General features: G+C 33.3%; 2 protein-coding genes across 12 annotated transcripts in view; one reads left to right on the forward strand and one right to left on the reverse strand.

Annotated features, from left to right (window-relative positions):
* Positions 1-26,881, reverse strand: part of SUPT3H (SPT3 homolog, SAGA and STAGA complex component) — a 419,512-nt gene that overhangs the window by 354,881 nt on the left and 37,750 nt on the right. Inside the window, exon 1 of one of the 7 annotated variants that reach the window (XM_059880442.1) lies at positions 14,828-15,039. Coding sequence (XP_059736425.1) covers positions 14,828-14,853 — 26 coding nt within the window. The 5' untranslated portion in view covers positions 14,854-15,039. 7 annotated transcript variants of the gene reach the window in all.
* RUNX2 (RUNX family transcription factor 2) overlaps positions 13,348-26,881 on the forward strand; it is a 351,735-nt gene continuing 338,201 nt past the window's right edge. For 4 of the 5 annotated variants that reach the window (XM_024984090.2, XM_024984092.2, XM_024984091.2 and 1 more), the window contains exons 1-2: positions 13,348-13,436; positions 13,640-13,762. In XM_024984090.2, the coding sequence (XP_024839858.1) occupies positions 13,705-13,762 (58 nt within the window). In that variant the 5' untranslated portion in view covers positions 13,348-13,436; positions 13,640-13,704. Of the gene's footprint in view, positions 13,437-13,639; positions 13,763-26,881 lie in introns of those variants that run through there. The other variant, XM_015459846.2, reaches the window with a different exon arrangement.

Consider the following 26,881-nt stretch of genomic DNA (forward strand, 5'->3'; position numbering starts at 1 on the left):
AACAACCTCAGACATGCAGATGATACCACTCTAATGGCAGAAAGTGAAGAGGAACTAAACAGCCTCTTGATGTGGGTGAAAGATGAGAGTGAAACGCTGACTTAAAACTCAACATTCAAAAAGCTAAGATCATGGCATCCAGTCCCATCACTTCATGTCAAATAGAAGGGGAAAAAGTGGAAGCAATGACAGATTTTTTTTTTTTCTTGGGCTCCAAAATCAGTGCAGACAGTGACTACAGCCATGAAATTAAGATGCTTGTTCCCTGGAAGGAAAGCTATGACAAAACTAGATAACATATTAAAAAGCAGAGACATCACTTTGCAAACAAAAGTCCATATACTCAAAACTATGTTTTTTCAGTAGTCAGGTACAGATGTGAGAGTCGGACCATAAAGAAGGCTGACTGCTAAAGAACTGATGCTTTTGAACTGTGCTGCTGGAGAAGACTTTTAAGAGGCCCTTGGACTGCAAGATCAAATCAGTCAATACTAAAGGAAATCAACCCTGGATATTCATTGAAGGACTGATGTTGAAGCTGCATCTCCAATATTTGGACTACCTAATGCAAAGAGCTGATTCATTGGAAAGACCCTGATGCTGGGAAAGACTGAAGGCAAAAGGAGAAGCGAGTGGTACAGGATGAGATGGTTAGGCAGTATCACCAACTCAATGGACACGACTCTGAGCAAACTCCAGGAGTTAGTGAAGGACAGCCGAGCCTGGCGTGCTACAGTCAACAGGGATGCAAAGAGTCAGACACAACTTCACAACTGAACAACAAAAACAAATCAGAAAAAGCACTCTTCATTTCTTCTACAGTGGTGGCTTCTTGTTACCTTATTCTCTTCCTTAAATTTTTTTATATAAAAGCATGCCCTCAGTCACCTGCAAAGAATTCTCATCTTAGACTACTATCAATTCCTTGAAAGACATAGGTTACCAAAACTTACACAATGACAAATAGATCATCTGAATAGGACAATATCTATTTTAAAAATTGAATGAGTAATTAATAATTTTCCAAAACAGAAAGAGCCAGACCCACATGGTTGCACTGGTGAATTCTAGCAAATTTAAGGAAGAAATTACCTGCAATTCTCTACAATCTGATCCAGAGGGAATACTTCCTAACTCATTCTATGAGATCACCATTCTCTATTACCAAAGACATTATAAGTAAGGAAAAATACATAACAACATCTTCCGTGAATATAAATGAAAAAAAAAAAAAAACCTCCATAAAATTCAATAATGTATAAAAAGAAGTATTCACCACAACCAAATGGGAATTATTTGAGAATCAACATATCTAATCCATCATACCAAAAGACTAAAGACCATATGCTCCTATAGATAGATAAAATTTCACAAAATTCAACACCTTATTAATGATAAAAATTCTCAGCAAATTAAAGTTCTTCAACTTGATAACAAATATATGCAAAATATTCCACAGCTAATGTCATACTTGATGGTGAGAAACTAAGCTTTCCTCCCTAAGATCAGTAACAAGGCAATGATATTACCTTTCATCACTCCTATTCAGCATCACATGAGAAGTTCTAGCTAATGCAATAAACCAAGGAAAGAACATGAAGGTATAGAATGTTCAATTACAGCATTATTCACGATGACCTAAAGGTAGAGATAATTCAAGTGTCCATCAACAAATGAATGTATAAACAAAATGTGGTATATACAAAAAACTCTTAAAAGTCAATTTAAAAATTTTTAATTTAAAATTGGGGAAAGATCTGAACAGATACCTCCCTAAGAGATATAAATGGCAAATAAGCACATGAAAAGTTGCTTAACACCATTTGCCATTAAGGAATTACAAATTAAAACAGTGATGAGGTGTCACTACACACCTAGCAGAGGAGCTAAAATCTAAAACACTGCGAACAGCAACAGCTGACAAGCAGGGAGCAACGGAAGCTACTACCTTTACTACTATGAATACAAAGTGATACAGCCACTCTGGATGACCATTTGTCAGTTTCCTACAAAGTTAAACATGATCCAGCAGACAATCTAGAAACTGCGTTCCTAAGTATTTACTCCAATGATTTGAAACTTACATCCATAAAAACCCAGCACTCACATTTATAGCAGCTTTATTCGTAACTGCCAGAAACTGGAAGGAGCCAACATTTCCTTCAGTACGTAAATTGATAAACTGTGGTATGTCCATACAATGAAATATTTTTCAGAAGTAAAAAGAAGTCAGCTTTTAAGTCACAAAAAAACCACAGAAGAAGCTAAAATGAACACTGCTAATTCAGCCTGAAAAGGCTTAATTTTGTATGATTCCAACTTTACGACATTCTGAAAAAGCCCTATAGAGAGAATAAAACACCAGTTGCTAAAATAGTTAAGACGTTAAATTTTGTTATGCATATTTAACCAAAATTTTGTGGCAATTTCTAGAAAAAATATTCTGTACCATACTATAATAATGGATACATAACATGAGACATTGGATCAAGCCTCAGAACTGCACAATATAAAGAGTGATGCCTAATATAAACTACTGACTTCAGGAGATAACGTATCAACACCGGTTCATCAACTGTAACAAACACAAGGCCCTGTGAAACTCCAATACTTTGGCCACCAGATGCAAAGAGCTGACTCATCTGAAAAGACCCTGATGCTGGGAAAGATTGAGGGCAGGAGGAGAAGGGGATGACAGAGGACGAGATGGTTGGATGGCATCATTGACACAATGGACATGGGTTTGGGTGGACTCCGGGAGTTGGTGATGGACAGGGAGGCCTGGCGTGCCGCAATTCATGGGGTCGCAAAGAGTCGGACACGACTGAGCGACTGAACTGAACTGAATATTAGCAATGGAAATTGAGGGCTGATGGAAGCATATTAGGAACTCTATACCTTCTGCTCAAATTTCAGTAAAAATAAAAATGGCTCTAAAAAATAAAACCTATCAAGTTTTTAAGTGGTTCTTTCTCACATTTCCAGTGTTAAGCTTTATAAAGATTTCATGCAGTAAATACAGATCAATGCTGTCATATATACCAATTACATGGAATAATCTCTATGCTCTTCCAGAAACATGCAACCTTTAGGAGTTCTAATATTTTAAAAAATATTAGTTGATAGCTAAAAGGACAAGAACTCCAGAAATTTAAAATTGTACAAAGAGAAAGCAAAACATAATAAATAAATCTGTATATGATCATTAAATTTTAGGTCAGGTTTTATTCCTCAAAAGTTAATCTTCCTATTAATGAACATTATAACTTTAAATGCCAAAACTGTTACGAATTTTGGATAAAAATCTTCTCTAAATAATTCTTTAACTTTTAAAACAAAGTAAGGTTAATAAACTGTTCCTCCTGTTTAACTACTTTCAAAACAATGACACCTTTTAAAAACTATTAAAGTAGATAAGGGAGTTTGAATCCATTTAAATGACCTTGGAGGATGCTTTTTGAGGCTTCTGTTTACCTCCCAGACAGGCTAGTCTCATGACTTGCCATGATTTATGTGTCTGTCTTATAATTAAATATTGGGGAAAAGGGAGTAGTGTAAAAACAATCATGTTAGAACTTTATAATAAATGAGGATAAATAGGCAAAGACCAAGAGCTTACAGAGGAGAAAAAAGGGAGGGAGACTGCTCCTTTACAATAAAATTTTATGAGATTTATATAGTACTAATTTTTCAACTGTCTGATCCTTAGTTAGGTATGTAATAACTGGAATTGCTTAAAATAATCGTGGCTAAAATAAGGTGTTTAAGAATATGAACTGTAAACTTTTCCTTAAAACTATATCATCTTGGGACTTCCTTGGTGGTCCAGTGGCTAAGACTCCACGCTCCCAGTGCAAGGGGGCAAGGTTGGATCCCTGGCCAGGGAACTAGATCCCACATGCCACAACTAAGACCTGGGGCATCCAAATAAATAAACAAAAATAAATACTAAAAAAAAAAAAAAGACACTCATTTTATATATACTTCATTTATTTTAAAGTATTAACACATATTTTAAGTATTTATATACTAAGTATTAACACATGTATTTTAAAGTATTAATACACTATTAATTTGATACACTATCAAGTTCAGATCAAAATATGGGTTCAACTGGTCTTTACCAATGAAAAACAAATAATGGGTCCTTTTCCTGCTCATTTGTTGTAATCATCATCATCACCCAATAGTCAGTCTAGCTAATGTAGATGAATCCTCAGAAAACTAGTTTACTTTGGACATTATATACAGTGATGGGTAAAATGAATGTTTTAGAGATTAAGTAATATCAAAATTAATTATTCCTTTACTCATATTTAAATTCAAATATAAATGAAAAAGAGAAAATAGTTCATAATCTCTAACAAGATTTTTTAAATATTTTATGCTTGGGCATTAAATCCAGAACAATCTGAAAAGAAAATAAATCTGTGGATAAAAGTCACAGGAATATTATCATTACTTTTAAAGGCATTTTACATAGTTTAGAAGCATCCAATTAATAAACAATGACATAGTAACAACATGTTTATTTTAAGGCTCAAAAACCTCTAGTTTATTGGTCTAGACTTGAGTTACTGCCAACTGCCAAGTCACTTCAGTCATGTCAGATTCTGTGTGACCCCACAGATGGCAGCCCACCAGGCTCCCCCGTCCCTGGGATTCTCCAGGCAAGAACACTGGAGTAGATTGCTATTTCCTTCTCCAATGCATGAAAGTGAAAAGCAAAAGTGAAGTCGCTCAGTCATATCCAACTCCTAGCGATCCCATGGACCGCAGCCCACCAGGCTCCTCCATCCATGGGATTCTCCAGGCAAGAGTACTGGAGTGGGGTGCCATTGCCTTCTCCAGACTTGAGTTACTATAATACAAAAGTGTAATTTTTTAGTTGGCTATTTTCAAATTTAACTTATCTGAAGAGTATATCATGCAAAATGTTAGGCTGGATGAAGCACAAACTGGAATCAAGATTGCAGGGAGAAATATCAATAACCTCAGATATGCAGATAACACCACCCTTATGGCAGAAAGCGAAGAAGAACTAAAGAGCCTCTTGATGAAGGTGAAACAGGAGAGTGAAAAAGTTGTCTTAAAGCTCAACATTCAGAAAACGAAGATCATGGCATCCGGTCCCATCACTTCATGGCAAACAGATGAGGAAATAATTGAAAGAGAGAAAGACTTTATTTTGGGGGGCTCCAAAATCACTGCAGATGGTGACTGCAGCCATGAAATGAAAAGACACTTGCTCCTTGGAAGAAAAGCTATGACAAACCTAGACCGTATATTAAAAAGCAGAGACATTACCAACAAAAGTCCATCTAATCAAAGCTATGATTTTTCCAATAATCATGTATGGATGTGAGAGTTGGACTATAAAGAAAGCTGAGCGCTGAAGAACTGATGCTTTTGAACTGTGGTACTGGAGAAAACTCTTGAGTCCCTTGGACAGCAAAGAGATCCAACCAGTCAATCCTAAAGGAAATCAGTCCTGAAAATTCATTGGAAGGACTGATGCTGACACTGAAACTCCAATATTTTGGCCACCTGATGCGAAGAACTGACTCACTGGAAAAGACCCTGATGCTGGGAAAGACTGAAGGTGGGAGGAAAAGGAGACGACAGAGGATGAGATGGCTGGATGACATCACTGACTCGATGGACATGAGTCTGAGTAAGCTCCAGAAGTTTGTGATGGACAGGGAAGTCTGGCGTGCTGCGGTCCTTGGATTGCAGAGAGTCAGATATGACTAAACTACTGAACTGAACTGATTTTCAAAAATAATTTACCATTTCCAATTTACATTTGCCACATATAAATTTGTGAAAATTATTTAATATGAACAGAATTCCAAAGTAAAAACAAAACTATAAACTAAAACCTAAAATTGCTATATATACCCCAAGCTATCCATATTCATTAAAAAAAAAAACTTACTATTATACAAATAAATTAATTTTCCCCATCTATCTGATTTCAATTTGAAATCAAATCCCCATATACTTTTCCTATAAAATGTTTCACCTTTCAGAAGTTATTGTTTAAGATGAAAAAGAGTAAATTTGTGCTCAGTTGTGTCTGACTCTTTGCAACTCTTTGGACTGTAGCCCACTAGACTCCTTTATCCATGGGATTTTTCAGGCAAGAATACTGGAGTGGGTTGCCATTTTCTCCTCCAGAGGCTCTTCCCAAACCAGGGAGCAAACTTGAGTCTCTTGCATTGGCAGGCAGATTTTTTACCCACTGAGCCATCCGGGAAGCCTAAAATAAACAGCAAAAAAAAAAAAAAAGTCCTTCACCTGGACTCACCAATTGTTAACATTTTGCCACATCTGTTTTCTGTATGAATTTGATTAAGTATAGTACTGACTTCATGAAAATAACTCATCACGTACCTTGTTAAGAGTAAAGATATTTTCCTTTGAATGTGCACAGCATGATCATGCTTAATTAACATTCCATGGTATCATCAATATCAAGTCACATTCCAGTTTCCTCAAATATCCTAAATATGACTTACAAAGCTTTTTTTAAAATCTAGCATCCAATCAAGGTTCACATACATGACCAGTTTCTGAGTGACAAGGACCAAATTTTTCTTTAAATAGTCTTTTGGGGTATACTATCTTCTCTCTTCTTTCCAAAAACTTGTTCTCTAGAAAAGCTGTAGGAACACAACTTCCCCAGACCTTTCCTGCCAGAACCATTAGAAATGAAAAGGTATTGGGATAATGATGGGAAGGAAACTGAATTTCCAATTATCTCAGTAGATTCTGTTTTCACTATGAAAATATTTAGAATGAAACCACAGTCTTATCATAGTTGATTATATTTTTTATAAATATATACGTAGCCAACATCCACTGATCAAGTGAAAAGTCTTGTCACCAAGACATGCCAGGACTTAAGAAATTACGTTTTAATACCACTATCAGGAATAATAGGAAATCATGAATAACTAACTATCCAAATACTGTATCATCTTATAAAAAGAAGCAATATTTTATAAAAGCCTAAAACATGCTCTTTACCGGTCACTGAAAAAGCCAGTTTTAGAAGACAAAACATGCTTTTTTAAAAAACATATGGTGAATTTTTAGAGTTCACCAAGTTAAATAAAGTTTTAATCATCCCATAAAAAGACTGAATAGCTTGCATATTATGCCTATGCACTAAGAAACTGACTTCTTTGGCAATTTGTTTCAAAGTTTGCAAGCTTTTATTTAAGCACAGAACTTGTATTTTGAACAATGCTTTATTATACCAATATTATAGAAATACGTACTCCTGAATAGCACGGACCACAAGTTTTTTCTTATTATGAATACAAGTCAAGTTTATAAATATTTTCAAATTCTTTCATAATTTATTTAATCTTAAAGTACAAATTGAAGCAATTTTTGACTATAAACTGACTGGGAAATTGAGATTTCCAAGGGGAATACCATCAAATTTATAAAAACAAAAAGATCAGTATTCTAGTGATTCATTTTCAATATATTCTCTGCATTGTTAATTATGGCTGAACTCAAAGTATTTTCCAGTGTAAATTATACACAAGACTTAACAAATAGAGAGACCTAAATCTGCAACTCCCTTTACAGAAACCAATGAAAAATCTATACACAGCGATGAAATTGGCATACAAATAAAAGAACTGTCAAGACATGTATCCCTAAAAATAAGCCTACAATAACTATTTTAAAGGCTGTGTGTGGTCTCACCCATATACTTTGGCAAGATGCACTTTCTCCAACCACAGCTAGATTCATCCGAATGCAGTGGCACTGGAGAGCCTCTGTCTCACCTGTCAAAGCTGAAGAACGTGGTTCCAAAGACCACCATGAGTCCATGGAGAAAAGCCACAGCGCTACAGCTGTTATTGATAAGCAGTCTCTACAGGAGAAAACACTTCAAACAATTAAGCAACCCATCCTTAACAAAGATACAGACAGACAGACAATATACTAACGTTTAAATGGTGAGATGACAAATACCATGGCAGGTCTGAAACAGCAGCATTTACATAACTGGGAATACTAAGAATCTTTCAAAACTAACACTAACTTCATAGTCTCTTCTGTTCTTTATCTCACACAATCTCTATACATTATTTACCAATTTGAAACCTCTCTCATCTTCCCTTATTTAAATATTTGAAAATCTCCCTTATAAAATCTCAAAATTCACCTAAATTACTAATGTACTAAATTCATCCAGATTACTAAAGTCTGACAGTTAAGAGCATAAGAAATTAAGACTTAAAACAGAAACTCTAAGGATATTAAAACCTGTTTTTCTTTTACAGAAGATATCTTCGTATCTTTTTCAATGACATTATAGAAGCAGTTTTTCTGCTTCAGACTAACCTCCCTTTAGTAAAGCATATAGACTGGCCAGGTAAGCTATAGGTAGGTTATGATAAATAAATAGCAAGAAAAACAATTACTTTGGAAAGAAAACTGCCTCCAATGAACACTTAGAATCCCATGTCAAATCTGGCAATAAAAACCAACTTAAAATGCAAAGAAATATACCTTGCTGGGTAAAGAGTTTATACAAATATGATGAACATCTCATAATTTACTTTTCTTACTAGATGACGATGTTCTCGAACCTTGTATAATACTGCAACGATTCAATCAAAAAAGAAAAAAAGGTGCCCTTTTGTGCCTTTTCCAGGAAAGTGAATATCCAAAAAGTTCACATTATAGGAGGGTTTCACCTACAAGCAAGACCCATAGCACAAAGGCTCCAATGTGCTATGATGCCCCAGTTTCACTTACTACATTCTCTAAGTACAAAGGTTCCAAAAAGATTAGTTTCACTTTTCCCTAGATATATTTAGTACGTTAACTAGTATCGCAGGGATATTATTTTTCTTTGGTTTTGTCAGTAGCATGTTTGATATAAATTTTATTAAGTGGTAGTATATGTAACATTGCATTGTGGGTAGGAGTTTCCTGCTTTACCCTAGCCACATCCTCAGCTGTCATATGAGCATGTTTCCCATATTTTCTGCAAGTTCTCGCCTTTTTTTCTCCTTAGAAAAGTGACAGCAATAGAAGATGAATTGTTTTAATAATTATAAGAAACATGATTTATACAGTAACATTAAACAAGTATGGATCACTATGTACTTTGAAAAACTGTCCAAGGGAGAAAAAAGTAATCCTCACAATTAAAGTCCTAAATTCGTGTGAAATAATGTTAAAGTAAATTAACACTGAGGAAGGACTTAAAATTGTTAAAAGAAAGAAAATCTCTGTAATCAGATGCCAATACCACCTAACAAATGAGGTGTACTATATCAAGCTATAACGATAATTCGCCTTGAATGTTAGAAGCTGCAGACCTCCTACATATTCATTAGTGAAGATTAATGTCAATATCGCCTACAAGGACCTTAAGAATCTACTCTGAGATTTTACAGAAATGTCAAAACAGAGAAAGAGAAACCAAAAAAGCCTGGAGGAGAAAGGGAAGAAAGTGGGAGGAGTGGAAAGGGAAAGAGAAGGGGAGAGAGAGAGAGACAGAAGTTAACTACTTTCTCTTTTGGCATCCAATTTCCACATCATCTCACGGTCAGCCAGAAAGCTGCTTATACCAACCAAATGAAGTTGTTCAAACAATCATGGATATGGCAGTGTTTTGGGTTTTCACAAAACTGAAAGACACTGCAGAGGAAAACAAACAGTACTCCCATTACAAAAAAATATCACATTTTATACAATACATATATATACACACACCACATAAATGTTTTAAAGTACCACAAAATAATACCTTGCACATACATACAACTGCACATATGTGTGCAGTTAACATGGATATATATTCCATTAAAATAAGTAGAATTAAATCTCTCATAATCATAATTTAAAATATTAATAAAATTATATGTATTTTACTAATATAAACATTTTTCAAAGCATCAATATAAGATCCAATAAATTCTATATATGTCTCAATAGCTATACATTAAATCCAAAAAAAACTGTCAAAAAAATTGCCACATACCACGCTGAAACAATAAGAAAATTCCCTGCTAAAACCTCGTAATCAATGAGAACATTTTAAGCCAAAATAGGATTTCTACAATTTATACAACTCCTACATCAAACCTATTTTGCTGCTTCTACTGTTCTCAACTAAAAGAAAAAATAGAGTAGCAACAAAGAGAAGTTTAAAACAATTTAAAAAAAACACAGAAATGGGCACAAGACTGATAGTGATAAAATGATTGTATTATAAAAGGATCATTAATTCAGAAAATTTTAAAAATGATTCAAAAGGTAACAATGAAGCTATATGTAGTATTTAAAACATTACAGTGTTATATCATCTAACAATATACAATATAAAAAGTTCAACCAATGTTGACAAACTTATTAAATATAAGGTAATGGGAAGCAAAATTACTTTTGTGAAACTGTTTTCAAGTTCAAAGCTATAATTTCCATGGCATTATAATACATAATTTATACAGCAGAGTTAAATTCATTACTTACTTCAACATAACAAATACTCATACATCCCCCGAAAAAATGAAGTTTTGAGGGTCTTTAAAAACCAGACAACAACAAAAAAAACCCTGTGGCTTTCACTTCTGATGTGAAGCATAATCAAGGGCTTTATCTGCAATGACTCTGCTGAGTCAGTCCCTCTTCATCATATGTGGTAAGCTATTTCTAATGAAACAAACTGTCAATTATCAAATGTGTACCCGTTATCACTATTGTTTTTAAATTTTTACCCCAAAGTAATAGTTACTCCAAAGAGGATAGATTTTCAATTTAGAAAAAGAAAAAAAATATATGTATGTGTTTTTGTGTATGCAGATAATGAATATACAAACTTTAAAGCTCATGACCTCATATGTTCTCCAGTCAGAATGAGATGGGCCTCACCCAGAGCAGAAAGGTCATAGTCAACAATATCTACTAAGCTATTAAGCAGTAAGAGTGCTTTACTCTGACCTAAAAATTATGTGCAGAAGGGTTACCTGCAAAAGAGAACAAGCAGTTAAGAGACACATAGATGTTAGAAATTATTCAAATACATACACAGTTAATTTAGAGGATCATAGTACACTTAATTAAAAAAAATATTTTAAGGGAGAAAACATTTAGCAAAAAGTTGGGGTTACAAGATGTCACGGAATCATAACTGGAAAAAATCTGAAAAGAAAAAAACGTTTATACTTATCAGACTACTACATTTTTCTCAACTGCCTAATTCTGTGCTATTGCATGAGCATATGGAATTATGCTTGAAAATTCCACAAATTATATGGACAAAGTTGTCCTTTAACTTACTTTAGATATTAATTATAGCTACGGATCCCACTGCACGCCTTATTTAAGAAAGAGAATCAATGAATGACTTTTCTCTTTTTGCACGAATAACTGCACGATAAATGAAATCTTTTAGTTTTCAATGTAAAATCTGTTTACATACATGATGAGGCACGACAAATCTGTATTTTGAATAAAACACTAAAATGTATTTCTTCTATCACTAAAAGTTTATTATGGAAAAGTTCTAGACATTTGAATAATAAAGGATTAAAGCCATTTCAATGTCCTCCCAGTGTATTTTGGGGAAATTATTTTTTTCTAAGAAGCTTACGAACATATTAGTACATTTATCTTTACTGAATATAAACCAAAAGCAGATATTGAAGTAGGCTAGGATGACCACACGAAGGGGCATTTTGGCTCTAATATCTTCCTTACTATTTCCCAGCCCTACCCCATTATATACCCTGAATAATGTTGTGTAATTCACTGTCTCCGCCCACCCTCCCAGTCATTTACTTCATGCCACTCCTGGTTACTATCACACCAGGAAGAAGTCTAACATGCAAATTCAGAGTGGCGTGGATAACTGGCCAAAAAATGCCTAGAAATTGGTCTGTTCAGCTTGATAATTTTTGTTGAAAAATACCCCATCGCTCTCAACTGATGAAAACAGGAAGCTCTATTCATAAATATGAAATTCTCTGCCTATGATATATAATCATCCTAATAAGAAAATGAGTTCTATACATACATGTCCAAAGGGGCAAAAAAGGAGATAGTTTCCCAAAGATGTTTCCAATTTTCTTCTGAATCAGAATTAGCAAATCGAGACGACTCACATACTCTGTGTGCATTATTCCTTACTACACACAGCATTTTGTAATTTATTTCAAAGCTTCTATTATAAACAAAAAATACAACTTCTGTTAACCCACTCCATTCTGAGCTCAGAAAAATCAATAACATTTAACAATCTACGTTACAACATAAGAATTTTACTTTATATTTGTATAAGATTTGCTATCAAAGGCTCTGTTAAAACTAATATCCAAAGAAACTATTTAAAGGATTATACAAAATGAGTATATTTCCTTGAAAAATAAAAAATTATTACAGGCATAAAGAAAACTAAGATCCATCCAATAAACTATGCTATAATTCTTGCTATTCATTTTTATAAGATACTCAAACTAGCCATGAGATAAAGGTAAATGTAATACAAAATGTACTAATTATATTTCATCTTTATTGTAGGAGCCGGCATCCAGTATTGATCATACATAAACTAGACAGACATGATTTAATATTTGTAAAGGAATTCCCAGACTAACACTTTCATGACAGCCAATTTACAGTCAAGCCCAGCAAGCAGTTTGCAACCAGACCTTAAAAAAGGTAAACTTTTTTACAATGAGTTACAGATTCACGAGTTTAAGAAGACAAGAAAAAGAAAAACAGGACTCCAATCACCCAGCAAATATGAAGCAGACCCCAGAATGTGATACAGTCCAAAGATGTAAATTACTGTAAATCATCACTGTTGTTCAGGACTTCACACACCGCCTCTTGAGCCAATTTTGCTCACTTCTCCACAGACACAATAATGAACTAAATAAAAGGAGGAGGCACCAAAAATATAGGGGTGGGGGATAGAAAAGAAAGCCCCCAACTGCAAAGCTCTGCTCCACAGACGCTTAACCTTACAGGAGTTTGGGCTCCTTCAGCATTTGTATTCTATCCAAATCCTCATGAGTCACAAAAATTAAAAAGCTATATCCTTCTGGATGCCAGGAAGGGCCTTACCACAAGCCTTTTGTCAGAGGGAGAGAGAGAAAGAAAGAGAGAGCATGAGCAAGGGGGGGAAGCCACAGTGGTAGGCAGTCCCACTTGACTGTGAGTACTGTGAGGTCACAAACCACATGATTCTGTCTCTCCAGTAATAGTGCTTGCAAAAAAAAGGAGTTTGAAAGCTTTTGCTTTTTTGGATTGTGTGAATGCTTCATTCGCCTCACAAACAACCACAGAACCACAAGTGCGGTGCAAACTTTCTCCAGGAGGACAGCAAGAAGTCTCTGGTTTTTAAATGGTTAATCTCCGCAGGTCCCTACCAGCCACCGAGACCAACAGAGTCAGTGAGTGCTCTCTAAACCACAGTCTATGCAGTAATAGTAGGTCCTTCCAATATTTGCTCATTCTCTTTTTTGTTTTGTTTCCTTGCTTTTCCCATGCTACCAGCTACATAATTTCTTGACAGAAAAAAAATAAATATCAAGTCTATGTACTGCAGGCATACTGTAAAACTAAAACAAGGTTTGGGTATGGTTTGTGTTTTCAGTTTAAGGCTGCAAGCAGAATTTACAACAGAGGGTACAAGTTCTATCTGAAAAAAAAGGAGGGACTATGGCATCAAACAGCCTCTTCAGCACAGTGACACCATGTCAGCAAAACTTCTTTTGGGGTAAGTGTTATCATATTTTAAAATCCTATCAGAGATGAACCTGTTAAACAGAAAGGTATGTTGCTCGGATAAACTTGCTAGCTTCGCCGGCTAACATTATATGAAAGGTCATAATGATGCTGTTTTGTTGCACTGAAAGCTGAAAAATGAAATTGCAGTACAAATGTGCTTCTGGCATCTGTAACTTATCTACTTCTCGGGCTAATGACTTGAAATAGAAAAAATTAAATTATCTCACATTAGTCTAAATGTTTTCTAGGGTTATAGAAATGAGGTAGCCGAAACAGTAAAGCAAAGTTTAATATTCTCATTAACCCTCACTGAAATAAAATTAGACACTAAATTAGTCAAAGTATTGTGAAAAGTATTCATTCCGGCAGCTCCCAATATTTGAGCAAACTTTAAAAAGGAAGCAATTTTACAAAATAACAGACCACAGAAGTATCTTGACATTATACTCAAGCATGCAAAACAGAGAAAGAAACCTGCAGTATAACTAACATTTTAACCAGCTCAACTAAAAGATATCTATTTATAATTTTAAACTGCATCATAAGCTATCTGCACAAGCTTGTTTCTAAACAATTTTACAGAACTAAAGCATATATTCAACAGAAAAAAATTATGATAAGTATTTAACAGCCATTTTTAAAAACTCTTTATAGTTGCCCAGGAATCCAAGATATTAAAAAGCTCACAGAAGTCTTCAAAAACTTACAAGCAATCATAACTTTCTATACAATTTTCATTTACATCTATACACTATTACCCACATGTAGAACTTGTTATAAACACACAACAAACATCAAAACGTCTAGGATTCTTTTAATCATACTCTTGAACCTACCAAATGAGTTATCGTTTAGTATCATAAAAAAGAAAATTCTGTAAGGATACTCTGCATGATTTAAAAGAGCCAGACCAATTAAGTCATGCTGGACTTCAAATAAAACAGGCATAATATAGTATTAATATTTAATTTCCAGTTAGTGTTGATACAAAAAGTAAACTACTTTAACATTCATCAGCTAAAGTGGTAATATAGTAAAACAGCTAAACACTTACAAGATTCTCTTTATGATGTCCAACATGTTCTATAAGACAAGTTTATAAAATTTTCTTTTATCCCTTAAAATAAATCCTTTTGCTGCGTATACCTGTATTAACTTTGCTTTATCACTTACAACTAACGATTGGAGTTTCCTTTACTCCTCCTACTTCACACATTTTAACTGGCTACCAGAGGATCAGTCTTAGTTTCGGTCAAAGAGAAATAATTAAACCTGAAGGAGAAAAAAGGTTTCTCTTAAAAGGGTGAGGAAATGTACTATGTATTTTACCAAAAAATGTAAAACTGCTGTAGTGACTCCTCAACAGCTCTAAGTGGGCCCCCTCAGATATAGCACATCCAATATAATAATCACAGATTATTTTTTAATGTAATGGAAGGTAATAAGCATTACTGTAAAAACTTCTGCATTAAGGAAGCAGAACATATACACAACTAGACTGCATTAACAACTCTTGTAATTATAGTTTCTACATGGAAACTTTTGCTGTTCCTACTCAAAAAGAGGGGTAAAAATGCTTAAAACAATTGTTGTATGGAGGGATAACTTGAAACAGGCACCTCAAGAAGTTAAGTTACTCTTCACAATATTACTCTGCTTTAAAAAAATAATGACTTTTCAAACCAGATCAGGAACACAAATTTCAAGCACTATTTCAGCATTAGATTTAAAGTTATTAATATAGTCACAAAAAATATGTTAAAATGTTCTTTATTCTATCATGTCAGGGAGTCTTATATTTCTGAAACATCTTTAATAACTATTTCTACAGTAAAATTTTCAAAACTTGATCAAGTTAGAAACAAGACATGTAACAGTGAATTAGATAATCTTCTATCACATGTCATATATGCTTATACATCATAACTTAAGTCTTCCTCTTCTGCAAAGTGGAATTTACCCCTTCCCACACCCAAACAGTATTGGAGAGCCTGGATAGAGAACATAAAATGCACCCACTTCACCGGACTAATTACAGGTGGGTGGTGGACAGAAGGTACAAGGGTATCATCACACTACAAACATTCCCCCTTCTGGGATCCATCTGAAGTCTGAAACCTCACTTTAGGCTTTACATTTTTACCTAATTGACCACCAAAATAACCTAATGAAATGTCAAAAGTATGTACTCCGATTTTGTAAAATACTTTTAAAAGTTCGGGCTCTTCCTAGGTGAGGGACAAAGCTGACCAACTGCTTCACCTCAAAATAATGAGGGAAAACAATGTGAGTGTATGTGTGAGTATGTGAGAGTGTGTGTGTGTATGAATTTTCAATCTGTGCTACTCAAAATCTGTTCATTATTTATCATAAATGAAGTCTGTTAAAATAAATAGATGTAACTCATGGAGTATCTTACCATTAAAAACTTACTTATGAAAATATATCAGCTGACAATTTCTACATAAAACTTTGCAACTGATCACAGTGCCCAACAGAACGTGATGTGTGAACACTGACTTCCAAAACAATACTTGTGGTTCATACCAATGATAGTGACTTTATAGTTTCAAGACTGACTAGCAACAAAGTGTCACAACTTGCTTCTAAAATAAGAGAGCTAAACTCCAAAATCCAGGGAGATGATTTAAAAAGAACATACATAGAGGATCACTCCTATTAAAAACTAACAAGGTTGATGCAATTTCCAAACATACTTATTATGAATTATTTTACATAAGAGTAAATAAACATAATTTTACATGAAAACTGGTAAAGATTTCACATTTAAACATTATAATATTTTAGAACATAAAAGATTTAAAAGAAATCAGAAAAAAATTTTTGTTAGTCTATATAAACCTGATAGTCTTTAAATCACAAGAAAGCATGAAATACACATGGTTATATTATGATATATTCTAGTCATTTTAAAAGAAGAAAAAATTAATCTATTCGATTACACCCTTCAAGCTAATCACTGATAGTTTGACTTATTTAAATCAGTCATGCTAATGCTAAATTCAGTAAGATAGAAATGTTCCAGTTTGTTAAAAGAACACTGAAATATTTGATGGTTAAATAAACTGCAGAGGGGGGAAGAAACTAACTCATTGAAGGCAGTAAGATTTTATCAAACACACAGAATTAATCTTTATTGAATAGAACCATTCACAAATCAAAACTCACTGTACTTCAATACTTCCAAGCAGCGCTAATCAATTACAAACCTTTTCTAGCTCATGTGCTTTCAATTTTATACACTGGTGGTCCTCAAGTACTGTATTGGGGCTGAGTTAAGACATTCTGTATCACAACTTTTTTTCCCCAACAAATATTCATCTAGAGGGCTTTTTTTCCCTTCTCAAGAGCTGCTCACATGAAAACTGTGGTGATATTTTTATACTGTACTTCTTTGTTGAAGCAAAAGGTTAGGGGTTACCTAAATACCTCAACTGTATATACAAAAAAGGGAAAAGGTAAGTATTCATATAAAAAAATCCAATGGGACTGGATTATTTATTTTTGCATTTCCTATGATTAATGATGCACCCATGCATACTTGAAAACTAATGGCAAAACAGGGTAACATCTCAAACTCCTCTCCAAAGCATGCAAAAAAAAACCTTGCATGCTGTTCTAACCTTTGTTCCAAGAAACTTAAATGGGACAACTCTAAGTCAACAGTGAGGTCATACGAAGCTCCTCAAAAGAATTAAGATTGCAAACGCAATTAATTACCTAACAAAAGTCTTTAGAGATAATTTCACATTAAGGTTCACTGGACAGTCTACCTCTACACTGTGCCTCTGTAAAAATAATAGACGTGGTCAAACAGGCAAATACCTTCAATATGAAGAAATCCTTCCCACGAACAAAAAACTATAATATGACTAAAGCATAACTATTTTTCCTAGCTATTTGCCATGCAAAATTTATTAGTAAATGGGTGCTAGCAAAATCAATGCTAATTTACGCAGTCTTCCTATGAGGTAACCAAAATGCACTACCTTTTTCTCCTAGACCAGTGAATCCACTGAATACAAATTTTTATCCCCCCCGCAAAGAAAGTCATTAGTCTCCCATAATAAGGATAACAACAAACTCCATACTCAAGTATTTTCTAAGGAGCAAAATACTTTAAGTTGTCTAAAGTACATGGAAATGCTTCAAGAAATATGAAACAGTTTTAAAACAAATTTTCAGAGAAGGAAGTCTCACATAATGAAAATATACACCTTGATACAATCTATTGCCATTTCAAAGTTTATGGAATTCAGTCAATACGTATTTTGTTTAATGTGTTACAATTCAAAAAATAACGGGGAAATTCTATACCTTATTCAAAGGGAGCCTCCTTACAATCTTAACCACAGCTGACCACAAGCTTTTGTCCATTTAACAGCAAGCACACATACATTCCCACATAATTTTTTAAAGATCTGAATAGCAACTGAGATTAAATGCTCTTTTATTACATTGTATACAAAAATCTTCATCTTCTGTTGAATTCTTCGGAATGTCTCTCCTTTATATTATTTACTGAAGACGTAGGATTCAACCTTGGTGCAGGGCTGAATGTAAGCGACACGGTCTCAATCATTCGGGTGTTTACTGTTGTTGTTGAACAGGATGTTGACTCTAAGGTATATTTTTTCATAAATATGCTGTCTTACATAAATAAAAACCTCATCATTCATCAGGATATCTAAGATAATTCAAAAATAAAATGAGCTGTAGAACTGAGTCCTATATAAGCATTTAATACATGCAGCGAAAAAAAATTCATTATTTATACATCTCCACTAAATACTCTGTGTTCTTGTTACTACTCATAAGTCCAACATCCAATATGCAGTTCAGGACTAAAACTCATACCAAGTGTGATTTTAGCTCTAAGTGATTTTCAATTTTCCAATCAACTGTCCACAAAATAAGGATTTCTGCACTACACAGACATACATCAAGTGAATGCAATTTTAATGATATTTAAGATACCTTAAAATTAGATGTAGTGATGTCAGAAAATTTAAAAAGCTGCATTATTCCCAGACGTGTACTTAAGACTATGGTGGCCATTAGTTTAAAGTCTGTTCTCTGCATGACTTCTATTACCATCCCTTAAGAAATTATACATAAGAGTTACATTAGAGAAGTGACAGTCCTAACAAGGCACACCTAAATAGCCTGTGCAAGGTCAATAACTTCTACCACAAAACCAAACAATTTTACTTTACTTTTCAATTTTATTATCAGTGGTATCTACTGAAATTATTATACCCTCACCTATAAAAATATATTTACATAAAAGACTTAAAAGTTTAAAACTCAAAATTTCAATACACATTTACAGGTTTGTGAAAATTATATGGCCCACGAGCATGCCAAACTTTGTTTATACACTCCTTATTGTTAGATACATCTTGCAGTCAGGTATCTAGCAACTAAATCCATTGTATGGTTTGGTAAAAGCACAAGCTGAAAAAGGAAATAAAGGAAAAACGCAAGCCAAATCACAATAACAGTAAGGTTTAAAAAATGTATATGCACTCTTTCTTTAGAAAAATTCTAATAATGATGTTGCAGTATTCCACAGAACTTTCCATTGATATGGACATAGTTCTATAGCGAGGCGTGTATTTGCCATGTATATAAAACTTCAATTTCTTTCAATTATGAAAATTTTAATATGTAGTATATGAATTTGCCTGGGCATATACATAAGTGACTAGAGAAACTTGGGATAATAACTGTAAACCAGGAAGAAAATAATTATAAATTAGTTAGTTAAGGTATGGTTTGAGGTTCATTTGGAAAGACAATCAATTACTTTTTGCATGTACACTAACAGAGAAATGTTAATCTGTAAAACCAACAATAGAGATTAGGCATCTATCAGGCAATACAAGATTAAAATACACTTGTAAAACACAAGGATGTTATTTCCCAGTTATAAATTTACATTAAAAACTGGTATCAGTTAAACAAATTACTATATTTCACAAGGGAAAATATGAAATGCAATTAATCTGTTAACAAATACCCATTTACACACATTATATCAAAGAATAATTCTGGCCTGGTGCTAAACAGGCATATTTTCTACATATTTACTCACTGACAATATAATCTAGGTAAACAATTTGGCACTATATTAATTTGGTTATTTTGATAGTAATAATTATAATTAATTTTATTTCTAATTTTTCTACTGAAGTTCCCAATTTAAACTTCAAATTTCCAGGACAATCTTCAAGTGAAAAGGTATCATCATTTCTACCAAATGATTAAAAACTACTTAAATGGATCTAAATAAAGTGAATTCATTCACTATGAAACTGAAAAAAAAAAAAGCTGTATTTTATAATTAATATTTTTTATCCCATTGGTTTTACTGTATTAGCGTAATCTGATCCCAGAATTAGACACAAGGGTATCCAAAAGTTACAGTGTGCATGTTCCTTTTAATCAATAAAAATTTTATTATAAGAGTTTTTTGTAAATACAGCTCAAAGAAACCCTATTTTTTGAAAAGTGAATTCTCAGTTTATTTTATAAATTTCTATCAGATTACAGAAATCTGCATTATACTAGCACAGAAAGAAAAGTTCTTTATGCTAAGAATCTACATTATCAATCACTGTGCTTTCCATAAAACATATAAATGTAAAACTATACAAGCACTTCTTACAAGGACCTTAGCACCCAATTCAAAAATAATAAGACATCATAAGAAGATGTCTACAAGAAATTTCCATTAAGGCAGTAGCATCCAATATCAGGCAAGATAGCTGGTTACAAAAGGTAATCTAGCAAGATTAATTCTTTACTTCTCATGAAATTTGTAAAGCGTTTCAGGTAATTCAGCTTTTGACAAAATGCAGAAAAAACTGCTACTTCTCTTACAGAGTTCAACACTAAAATAAAAAGATTTAAGAAGGGAATCCATAAAACAGATAGACTGACAAAGACAATGCCCTACAGAACATCTGTAAAGCAATATAAACCTGAAAGTCAATGTAATCCAAACCTTTGATCACTAATCCAACCTTCTCTCCATAAGTAGAAACTCCTCTTTCTCATATTATTAAAACTCCAGTGTTCACACAGAATTCTTTACATTCCCTCACTTGTTAAAACTAAACACATATAATATGTTCTCTATTTTAGGAGGAAAACATATAACCTTTTTAAAACTTTTTACCACAAGTGTCCACCTTATTTTTAAAATGCCATTATCTAACCTAGATAGAGATAATCAGTATTGTCAGAAGATCATCACCCTTAATTTAACAATAAAGATTTAACAATATATTTCCCTTATAATATGTGCGAGCGGATTGCAGAATATTTTAGTGTCCCAACAGGACCAAGGAAAACACCTAAGGAGATTTTTTTAAAATTATCATACACAAGTATCTAGAGAGAAAACTGAGTTATGTGATTATTAGCTTATTTTATTTTCATAAATATTCTTATTTTTAATATAATGATAAATCAGAATATATCAAGAGATAATAACTTTTTAAGAAAGCAAAATATTTGGCTTAAATTGCTAAATTATTTCATTATTAAGTGGTTAACCATTCTATATAAATTTATATAGATAAAAAAATTTTACTGAGACACGTTCAAACTATTTTCTTAGCTACGAAATGAAATCATGTGTTCCAACAAATAACAGTATTTTCGATAAAGCAGTTATGCACAAAGTAAATATATGTTAACATGTACAAGATTAGAAATTTTGTATAACGAAACTACATTACTATATGTAACTCAAATTCTCCACTTTGATTTAAACCTTATTCTGCCAAACACATGGTCAATTCATTGTGCTTCCATGATCAGAAAACATCCAATATCCTGAATGCTGTTTTAAAGGAAACTTTAAGAAAAATTACCTTATTATTATAAGCTGACAGTTATTTTTTGAAAAGCAGCTGTGAAAAGAGTATGATCTGAAAACTTACATATGAACTTAAAACTTACACACTCAAACATGAAATGAACAAGAGAGCAGGAAGCAAACGCATAAAATAAAACCCTAGCAACAATACCACACTAAGAAGTCAACACTGAGCAAAGGAGAAGCACATACGCTTTTTAAAATAAATGCTCAAATGTAAGCTTGCCTTCTGAACTGCTCAAATGAACAGATAACATCCCAGTGACTACGGAATTTTCTTCTAAACTGGCAAGACTAAAAAGAATCACATCTCGTTCCTAATTTTGCAATTATAATGTGCGAATCTTTCTTTACTCATAAGACTACCATTTATTCTAAACTGGCTGGAAAGGCTCGCCCATTGCATTTTTCCTGTACGTACCTCTTCCTTATCAATTATGGTGTATCTTCAGCATTCGGAGAAGAGGGAAAAAAAAAAAAAAAACGCTTCGAACTTGGAGTTTAAAACATATCATTAAATCAATATTCACAGGGCTACCCTAAAAATATTCATTTCTAGAAGGTCAGAAAATCTTGCTTTTTTTAAGCTGATGCATCTACACATAGAAAGCAACTTTTAGTAAGTTCTTTTGCTACGCCATAATGATCTGCTCCAGAAACTCAAGGGTACCTAAAACAACGGGCTACCTGTTCTAGCCATGCTTAGGAATGTGTCCAAATCATTTTTATTGATTTAACCTTTATAGGAATGCTACATATCCTCAGAGAAAAACATTTTGAATGTATTTATAATATGATACACTTCTGAGAAACCATGAAAAAGAAAGCTAAAAACAAATCTAGATACTCCTCCACCCTTGGTTGTTATGGGTTTATTTTTGTTTACTTTAAACACTATCAACAGACCTAAATATTACATAATTTTATTCAGTAAAACTTACTTTGGCACCCCTGTAAGTAGAAATAAAAATTTATTTTGGAAAAAAAAAGTGCATTTAAATAAATTCTGACTTTAAGAAATAAAATGCCTGATGACAATGATGTCACATCTACAAATTTTAACAGATTCTAAATACACCTTTTATACTCGAGTTACACATTAATCATGGAACCTACAAACATATCAAACTTAAAGAATTTAGTCCTTATTGAATAAGCTAGGTTGTACTCTAGTTTACATTCTGAGAGTTTACAGAGAAAGTTCTGTGTTGCCTATCTCTCTAGCTTTCTGCAAGTAGTACTTTATTAATGGCTTCAGCAGCTAATGCCTGCATTAGTTATGTTTGCCAAATAATAATTCACAATATTATGCTTCCTCACATTATGGTTCATCATTCGTTAACTTGAACCTCACCTCTAAAGGAGTTATACTTTCACTGCAAACTGTTCTCTTAAAAAGGCAAACAACTTTTGAGCATTTCCAGATGTAGCACTCAAAAAAGAAAAAAAAAGAAAAATCATAGGCAAATTCTCAAAGAATTCTAAAATTATTAACAGAAATACAGTAAAACTGAAGTTACTACTTATTACTTCAATAATCATCCATAAGTTTAAGAGCTGAATGTACTCCTTATCAAATTAAGAAACTTTTGATAGAGGACTAATGGTTTCAAATAGCTGCCAGTAGATAAAATAAGCACAGTTCAGTTTGAGACAAGATTCAACTGAACTGGAATTTCTGAAACTCTGACAATCACTGAACATGCAAGAATAAAATCATAATGTTATCTTTTTCCAACAGTGAACGGATTTTTTGTGGATAATATAAATTTGGGTTTGGCTACACTACTTTCATTGTGATTATTTTTATGAAACATTCAAGCATGCATAAGATTATGCTAAACTGAAATTAAAATAATTTATATGCAGTCTACTTCTCTGGAGCAGGGCTGGAAGAGAGTGAGGCAAGCAGGCAGGCGCCTGGGGTTCAGAATTTTAGGAGATCCTAACACACAGCCCTGGAATGAGTGCTTCCTCAAACACTGTGCCCTGGGCACCGTGCTTGCCTCACTCTAAGCCCAGGTCTGCTCTGGAGCCACACGAGCATAAACCGTTTCATGACATATGTTCTAAGCAAGGTGTCATAAACAGAAATTTGGTAATATAAGAGTAATAAAATTATAAATAAGATTCTATCTTTATCTGATTTACATGTTTCTAAAAAAAGAAAAAAGGAACCACTCCAACTTAAATGTAAATACTTTTTAAATGATCATATTATAATGAGTAGTTACAGTTCTGAGATGGCACAGATTTTCTTCAAAGGAGACTTGTATTTGCCATAAAAACCCTTCAAAGTAAACTAAGCTGCCTTATTGCTTAATTTAAAAAAAAAAGACTAAGTATGTTCCATTTAGGAGCTCATAGTGCTACACTTGAGTTGGTGCAGCCCAGTGACACCCAGGTCTGACTGATCAACAGAATCACTTGAGGAACAGGTCTTGGGAAGGGGAGAGGGGAAGAGAAGGTCTTGGAAAACTTTTTTAAGCCAAGCTTCCAGGTAAATTAGCCAAGTCTGGGAGCCAACAGTCAACTTATAATAAGCTTAAGACACAAATAAGTTATTAAGACAAGTGGTACATATATAAATTTCCAAACTGTCTCCCCTGTAAACATTTGTAAAGTTTATTTCACAAATCAGGTAATATTCAAATTTCAGTTTGTTACTTTCCTGCCTTTCCTTCAAGTAGAGATATTAGTCAACACTGATGTGTCCAACAGGTAACATCAAAAAGGAAAATGAAGTCAGAAGCACAGACAATTCAATGAGATGAACAGCCCCCCAAATTAGTATTTATTTTTAGGTTTAAATAAATATTCTAAGTATATAATTTCAATCTATTGTGAAAATCTAATATTTTAAACTTTAAATTCATTTAAGTTCACAGTAACATATTTTAAGAATATGTATGTGCCCAACATACCTTCATGATTTTTAATTGAAACTCTATTTTGCTTTTATGTTAGCTTTTCTTTCTTGAGTGTTTATTGTGCAGGGCACTACGCCCCTTTATAAACATTATTTCCTTTAATTCTCTCAACTCTCTTAGATAAGATGGGTATTGTAATTATTTACAGATGAGGAAACAGAAAATGAGGTAATAAAATCTGCCCAAGTCACACTATTGAAGACCTGGGATTCAAACCCAAGCTTCTCACTCTTAATTACCACCTTATAATGTTATTCACAACCTTAATGAAGTCAATTCATAATCCCCTGTTTCATCTGTAAAGGTGTTACTTCTCAGTAACATGAAGTTTTATTAAATCGACAAAATACAAAGAGAGAATCTTTGCATCTCTGAAGTCTCCGAAAGTGTAAGTTTTAGTAATACTGATCAGTGAGGATCAGATATCAAGAACAAATAAAACTGAAGAGGATACCAAGTGATAAGGTTAGGTCAGGTTTAATCAGAAGATGAAAATTCCAAGGCAATAAAGAATTCTTAACCTATTATTAGAATCAAAAATCTTATTTAATGTCCATACCACACAGTATATACTTCACGTGATATGAACATACCATTTTAGGAGTTAAAAATTAAGCTGTTAAATTGAATATAAGGAATTTACAATCTTTCTTCTTTATAAAATTTAAACAATAATAATTTTAATCACAGGCTTTGGTGTCTGTCAGATCTGGAGTCAAATCCTAGTTCCTGTAACTATCCACAACATTCCCTTTACCAGACCTCGCTGTCCAACCTAAAAAGGCCTATATGACCACAGTTAGGCTAAGTGACCAAGGTAACTTTAATTTCTAAGTCTTAATTTCTAACCGTAATTTCTTAAACTCTTCCTTGATCTCTTACTTGAATCTTTGATGCTCCCAAACATCCACTCTTAAGGGTACATTTTTCTTTACCTATCAAAGAGATTATGTACATGATTCTAGGAAGTAAATCTTTTGACATGCACTGTTCATCCCAATTAGATCCACAACCATTTCTCCATTATTATTTAAGACAAAAAAATCTTAGAGAAGCCACAAGAGAGCTCTAGCTGCTTTTTTTCCTGGCAGAGGGTAGGAATAAAGCTGTGAGACTACATTTCTCAATCTATATGGCTCCACTGAGAAAAGATGCATTGACCAGAAGCCATAGGTGATGACAGGTAGATGAGACATTTTTGAGAATAACAAACCAAGAAGAGAAAGCTGTTTGAGCATTTACAAATGTCAAGAGACTTCTCCAATCTTCTGCAAACCAACAACTTCACAAAGCCTAAATAAGGCACGAATCACTTAGTAAAATTAAATAAACACATGCAAGTATAAAATCATAGATACTACATTAAAAAGGAAACATGCAAACTGGTACCCTATCTCGCAATGGTGCCAAGTTAAAAAAATTTTTTTTTAGTTAGAAATAAAAGCTAACAGGGTCAGATAACTTTATTGACTTTAAACTGCACAAGTATTCACACTGATTTCATTAAAGTTACTAAAAAGATGTAAGAAAAGACAAAAGGTTTTATGTGCAGTCAAAACAGTCAACCAAGGAAGCAGAAGAGAATGAATTGAAGAATTACATGGTGATTTAGTCACTATTGACTAGTAGAAAGAAATCGAGCCTGGATGTGAAAAACACGGGCAAGTTAAAGAGAGAACACAAAGAAACCAGCAGAATTTGGCAGCAATTATTGGGAGGGGCAAAGAATAAGGACAATGTGACTGTAGCTGAAGAGAGAGTGGTGAAGTTGTCAATGATTAAGAGAAAAAATGGAAAAGGGTAAATTAGAGTTTCGCTATGTCATGATTAAAGTTGCAGTTAGTAGGAAAAAAATAGGTGTACACAACACAATTTCCATTTTTAAAAAATTATACATGGGTGTGCATGTATATCAGAGGAACTCAAAATTATGTTTAGATAATAGAATTATGAAAAACTTTGTTTTTTTACACTTGTCAATATTTTTCCACTAAAAAATGAATAAATATTATCATTTTTAAAATTTAGTTGACAGTATGCTTTAACGTTTAAAAAGCTTATTTTCCTGAACCCACAGAACAAATTTGCTACTGGGAACAATGTTGGGTTGGTTTTTTTTATCCCATGCTCAAGCTGTTTAAGAAATGAAGTAAATTCCCACAATTTAAAACTCTTTTTATGTGCGAAAAAATAAGTTTTACAAAAACAATAGAATCTCATGGAAACATGACAGATTTAGCAAAGGTTCTGATTCTTTTAAGTTTAAATC

The sequence above is a fragment of the Bos taurus genome, chromosome 23, assembly GCF_002263795.3.
Source record: "Bos taurus isolate L1 Dominette 01449 registration number 42190680 breed Hereford chromosome 23, ARS-UCD2.0, whole genome shotgun sequence".
Classification (NCBI taxonomy): Eukaryota; Metazoa; Chordata; class Mammalia; order Artiodactyla; family Bovidae; genus Bos; species Bos taurus.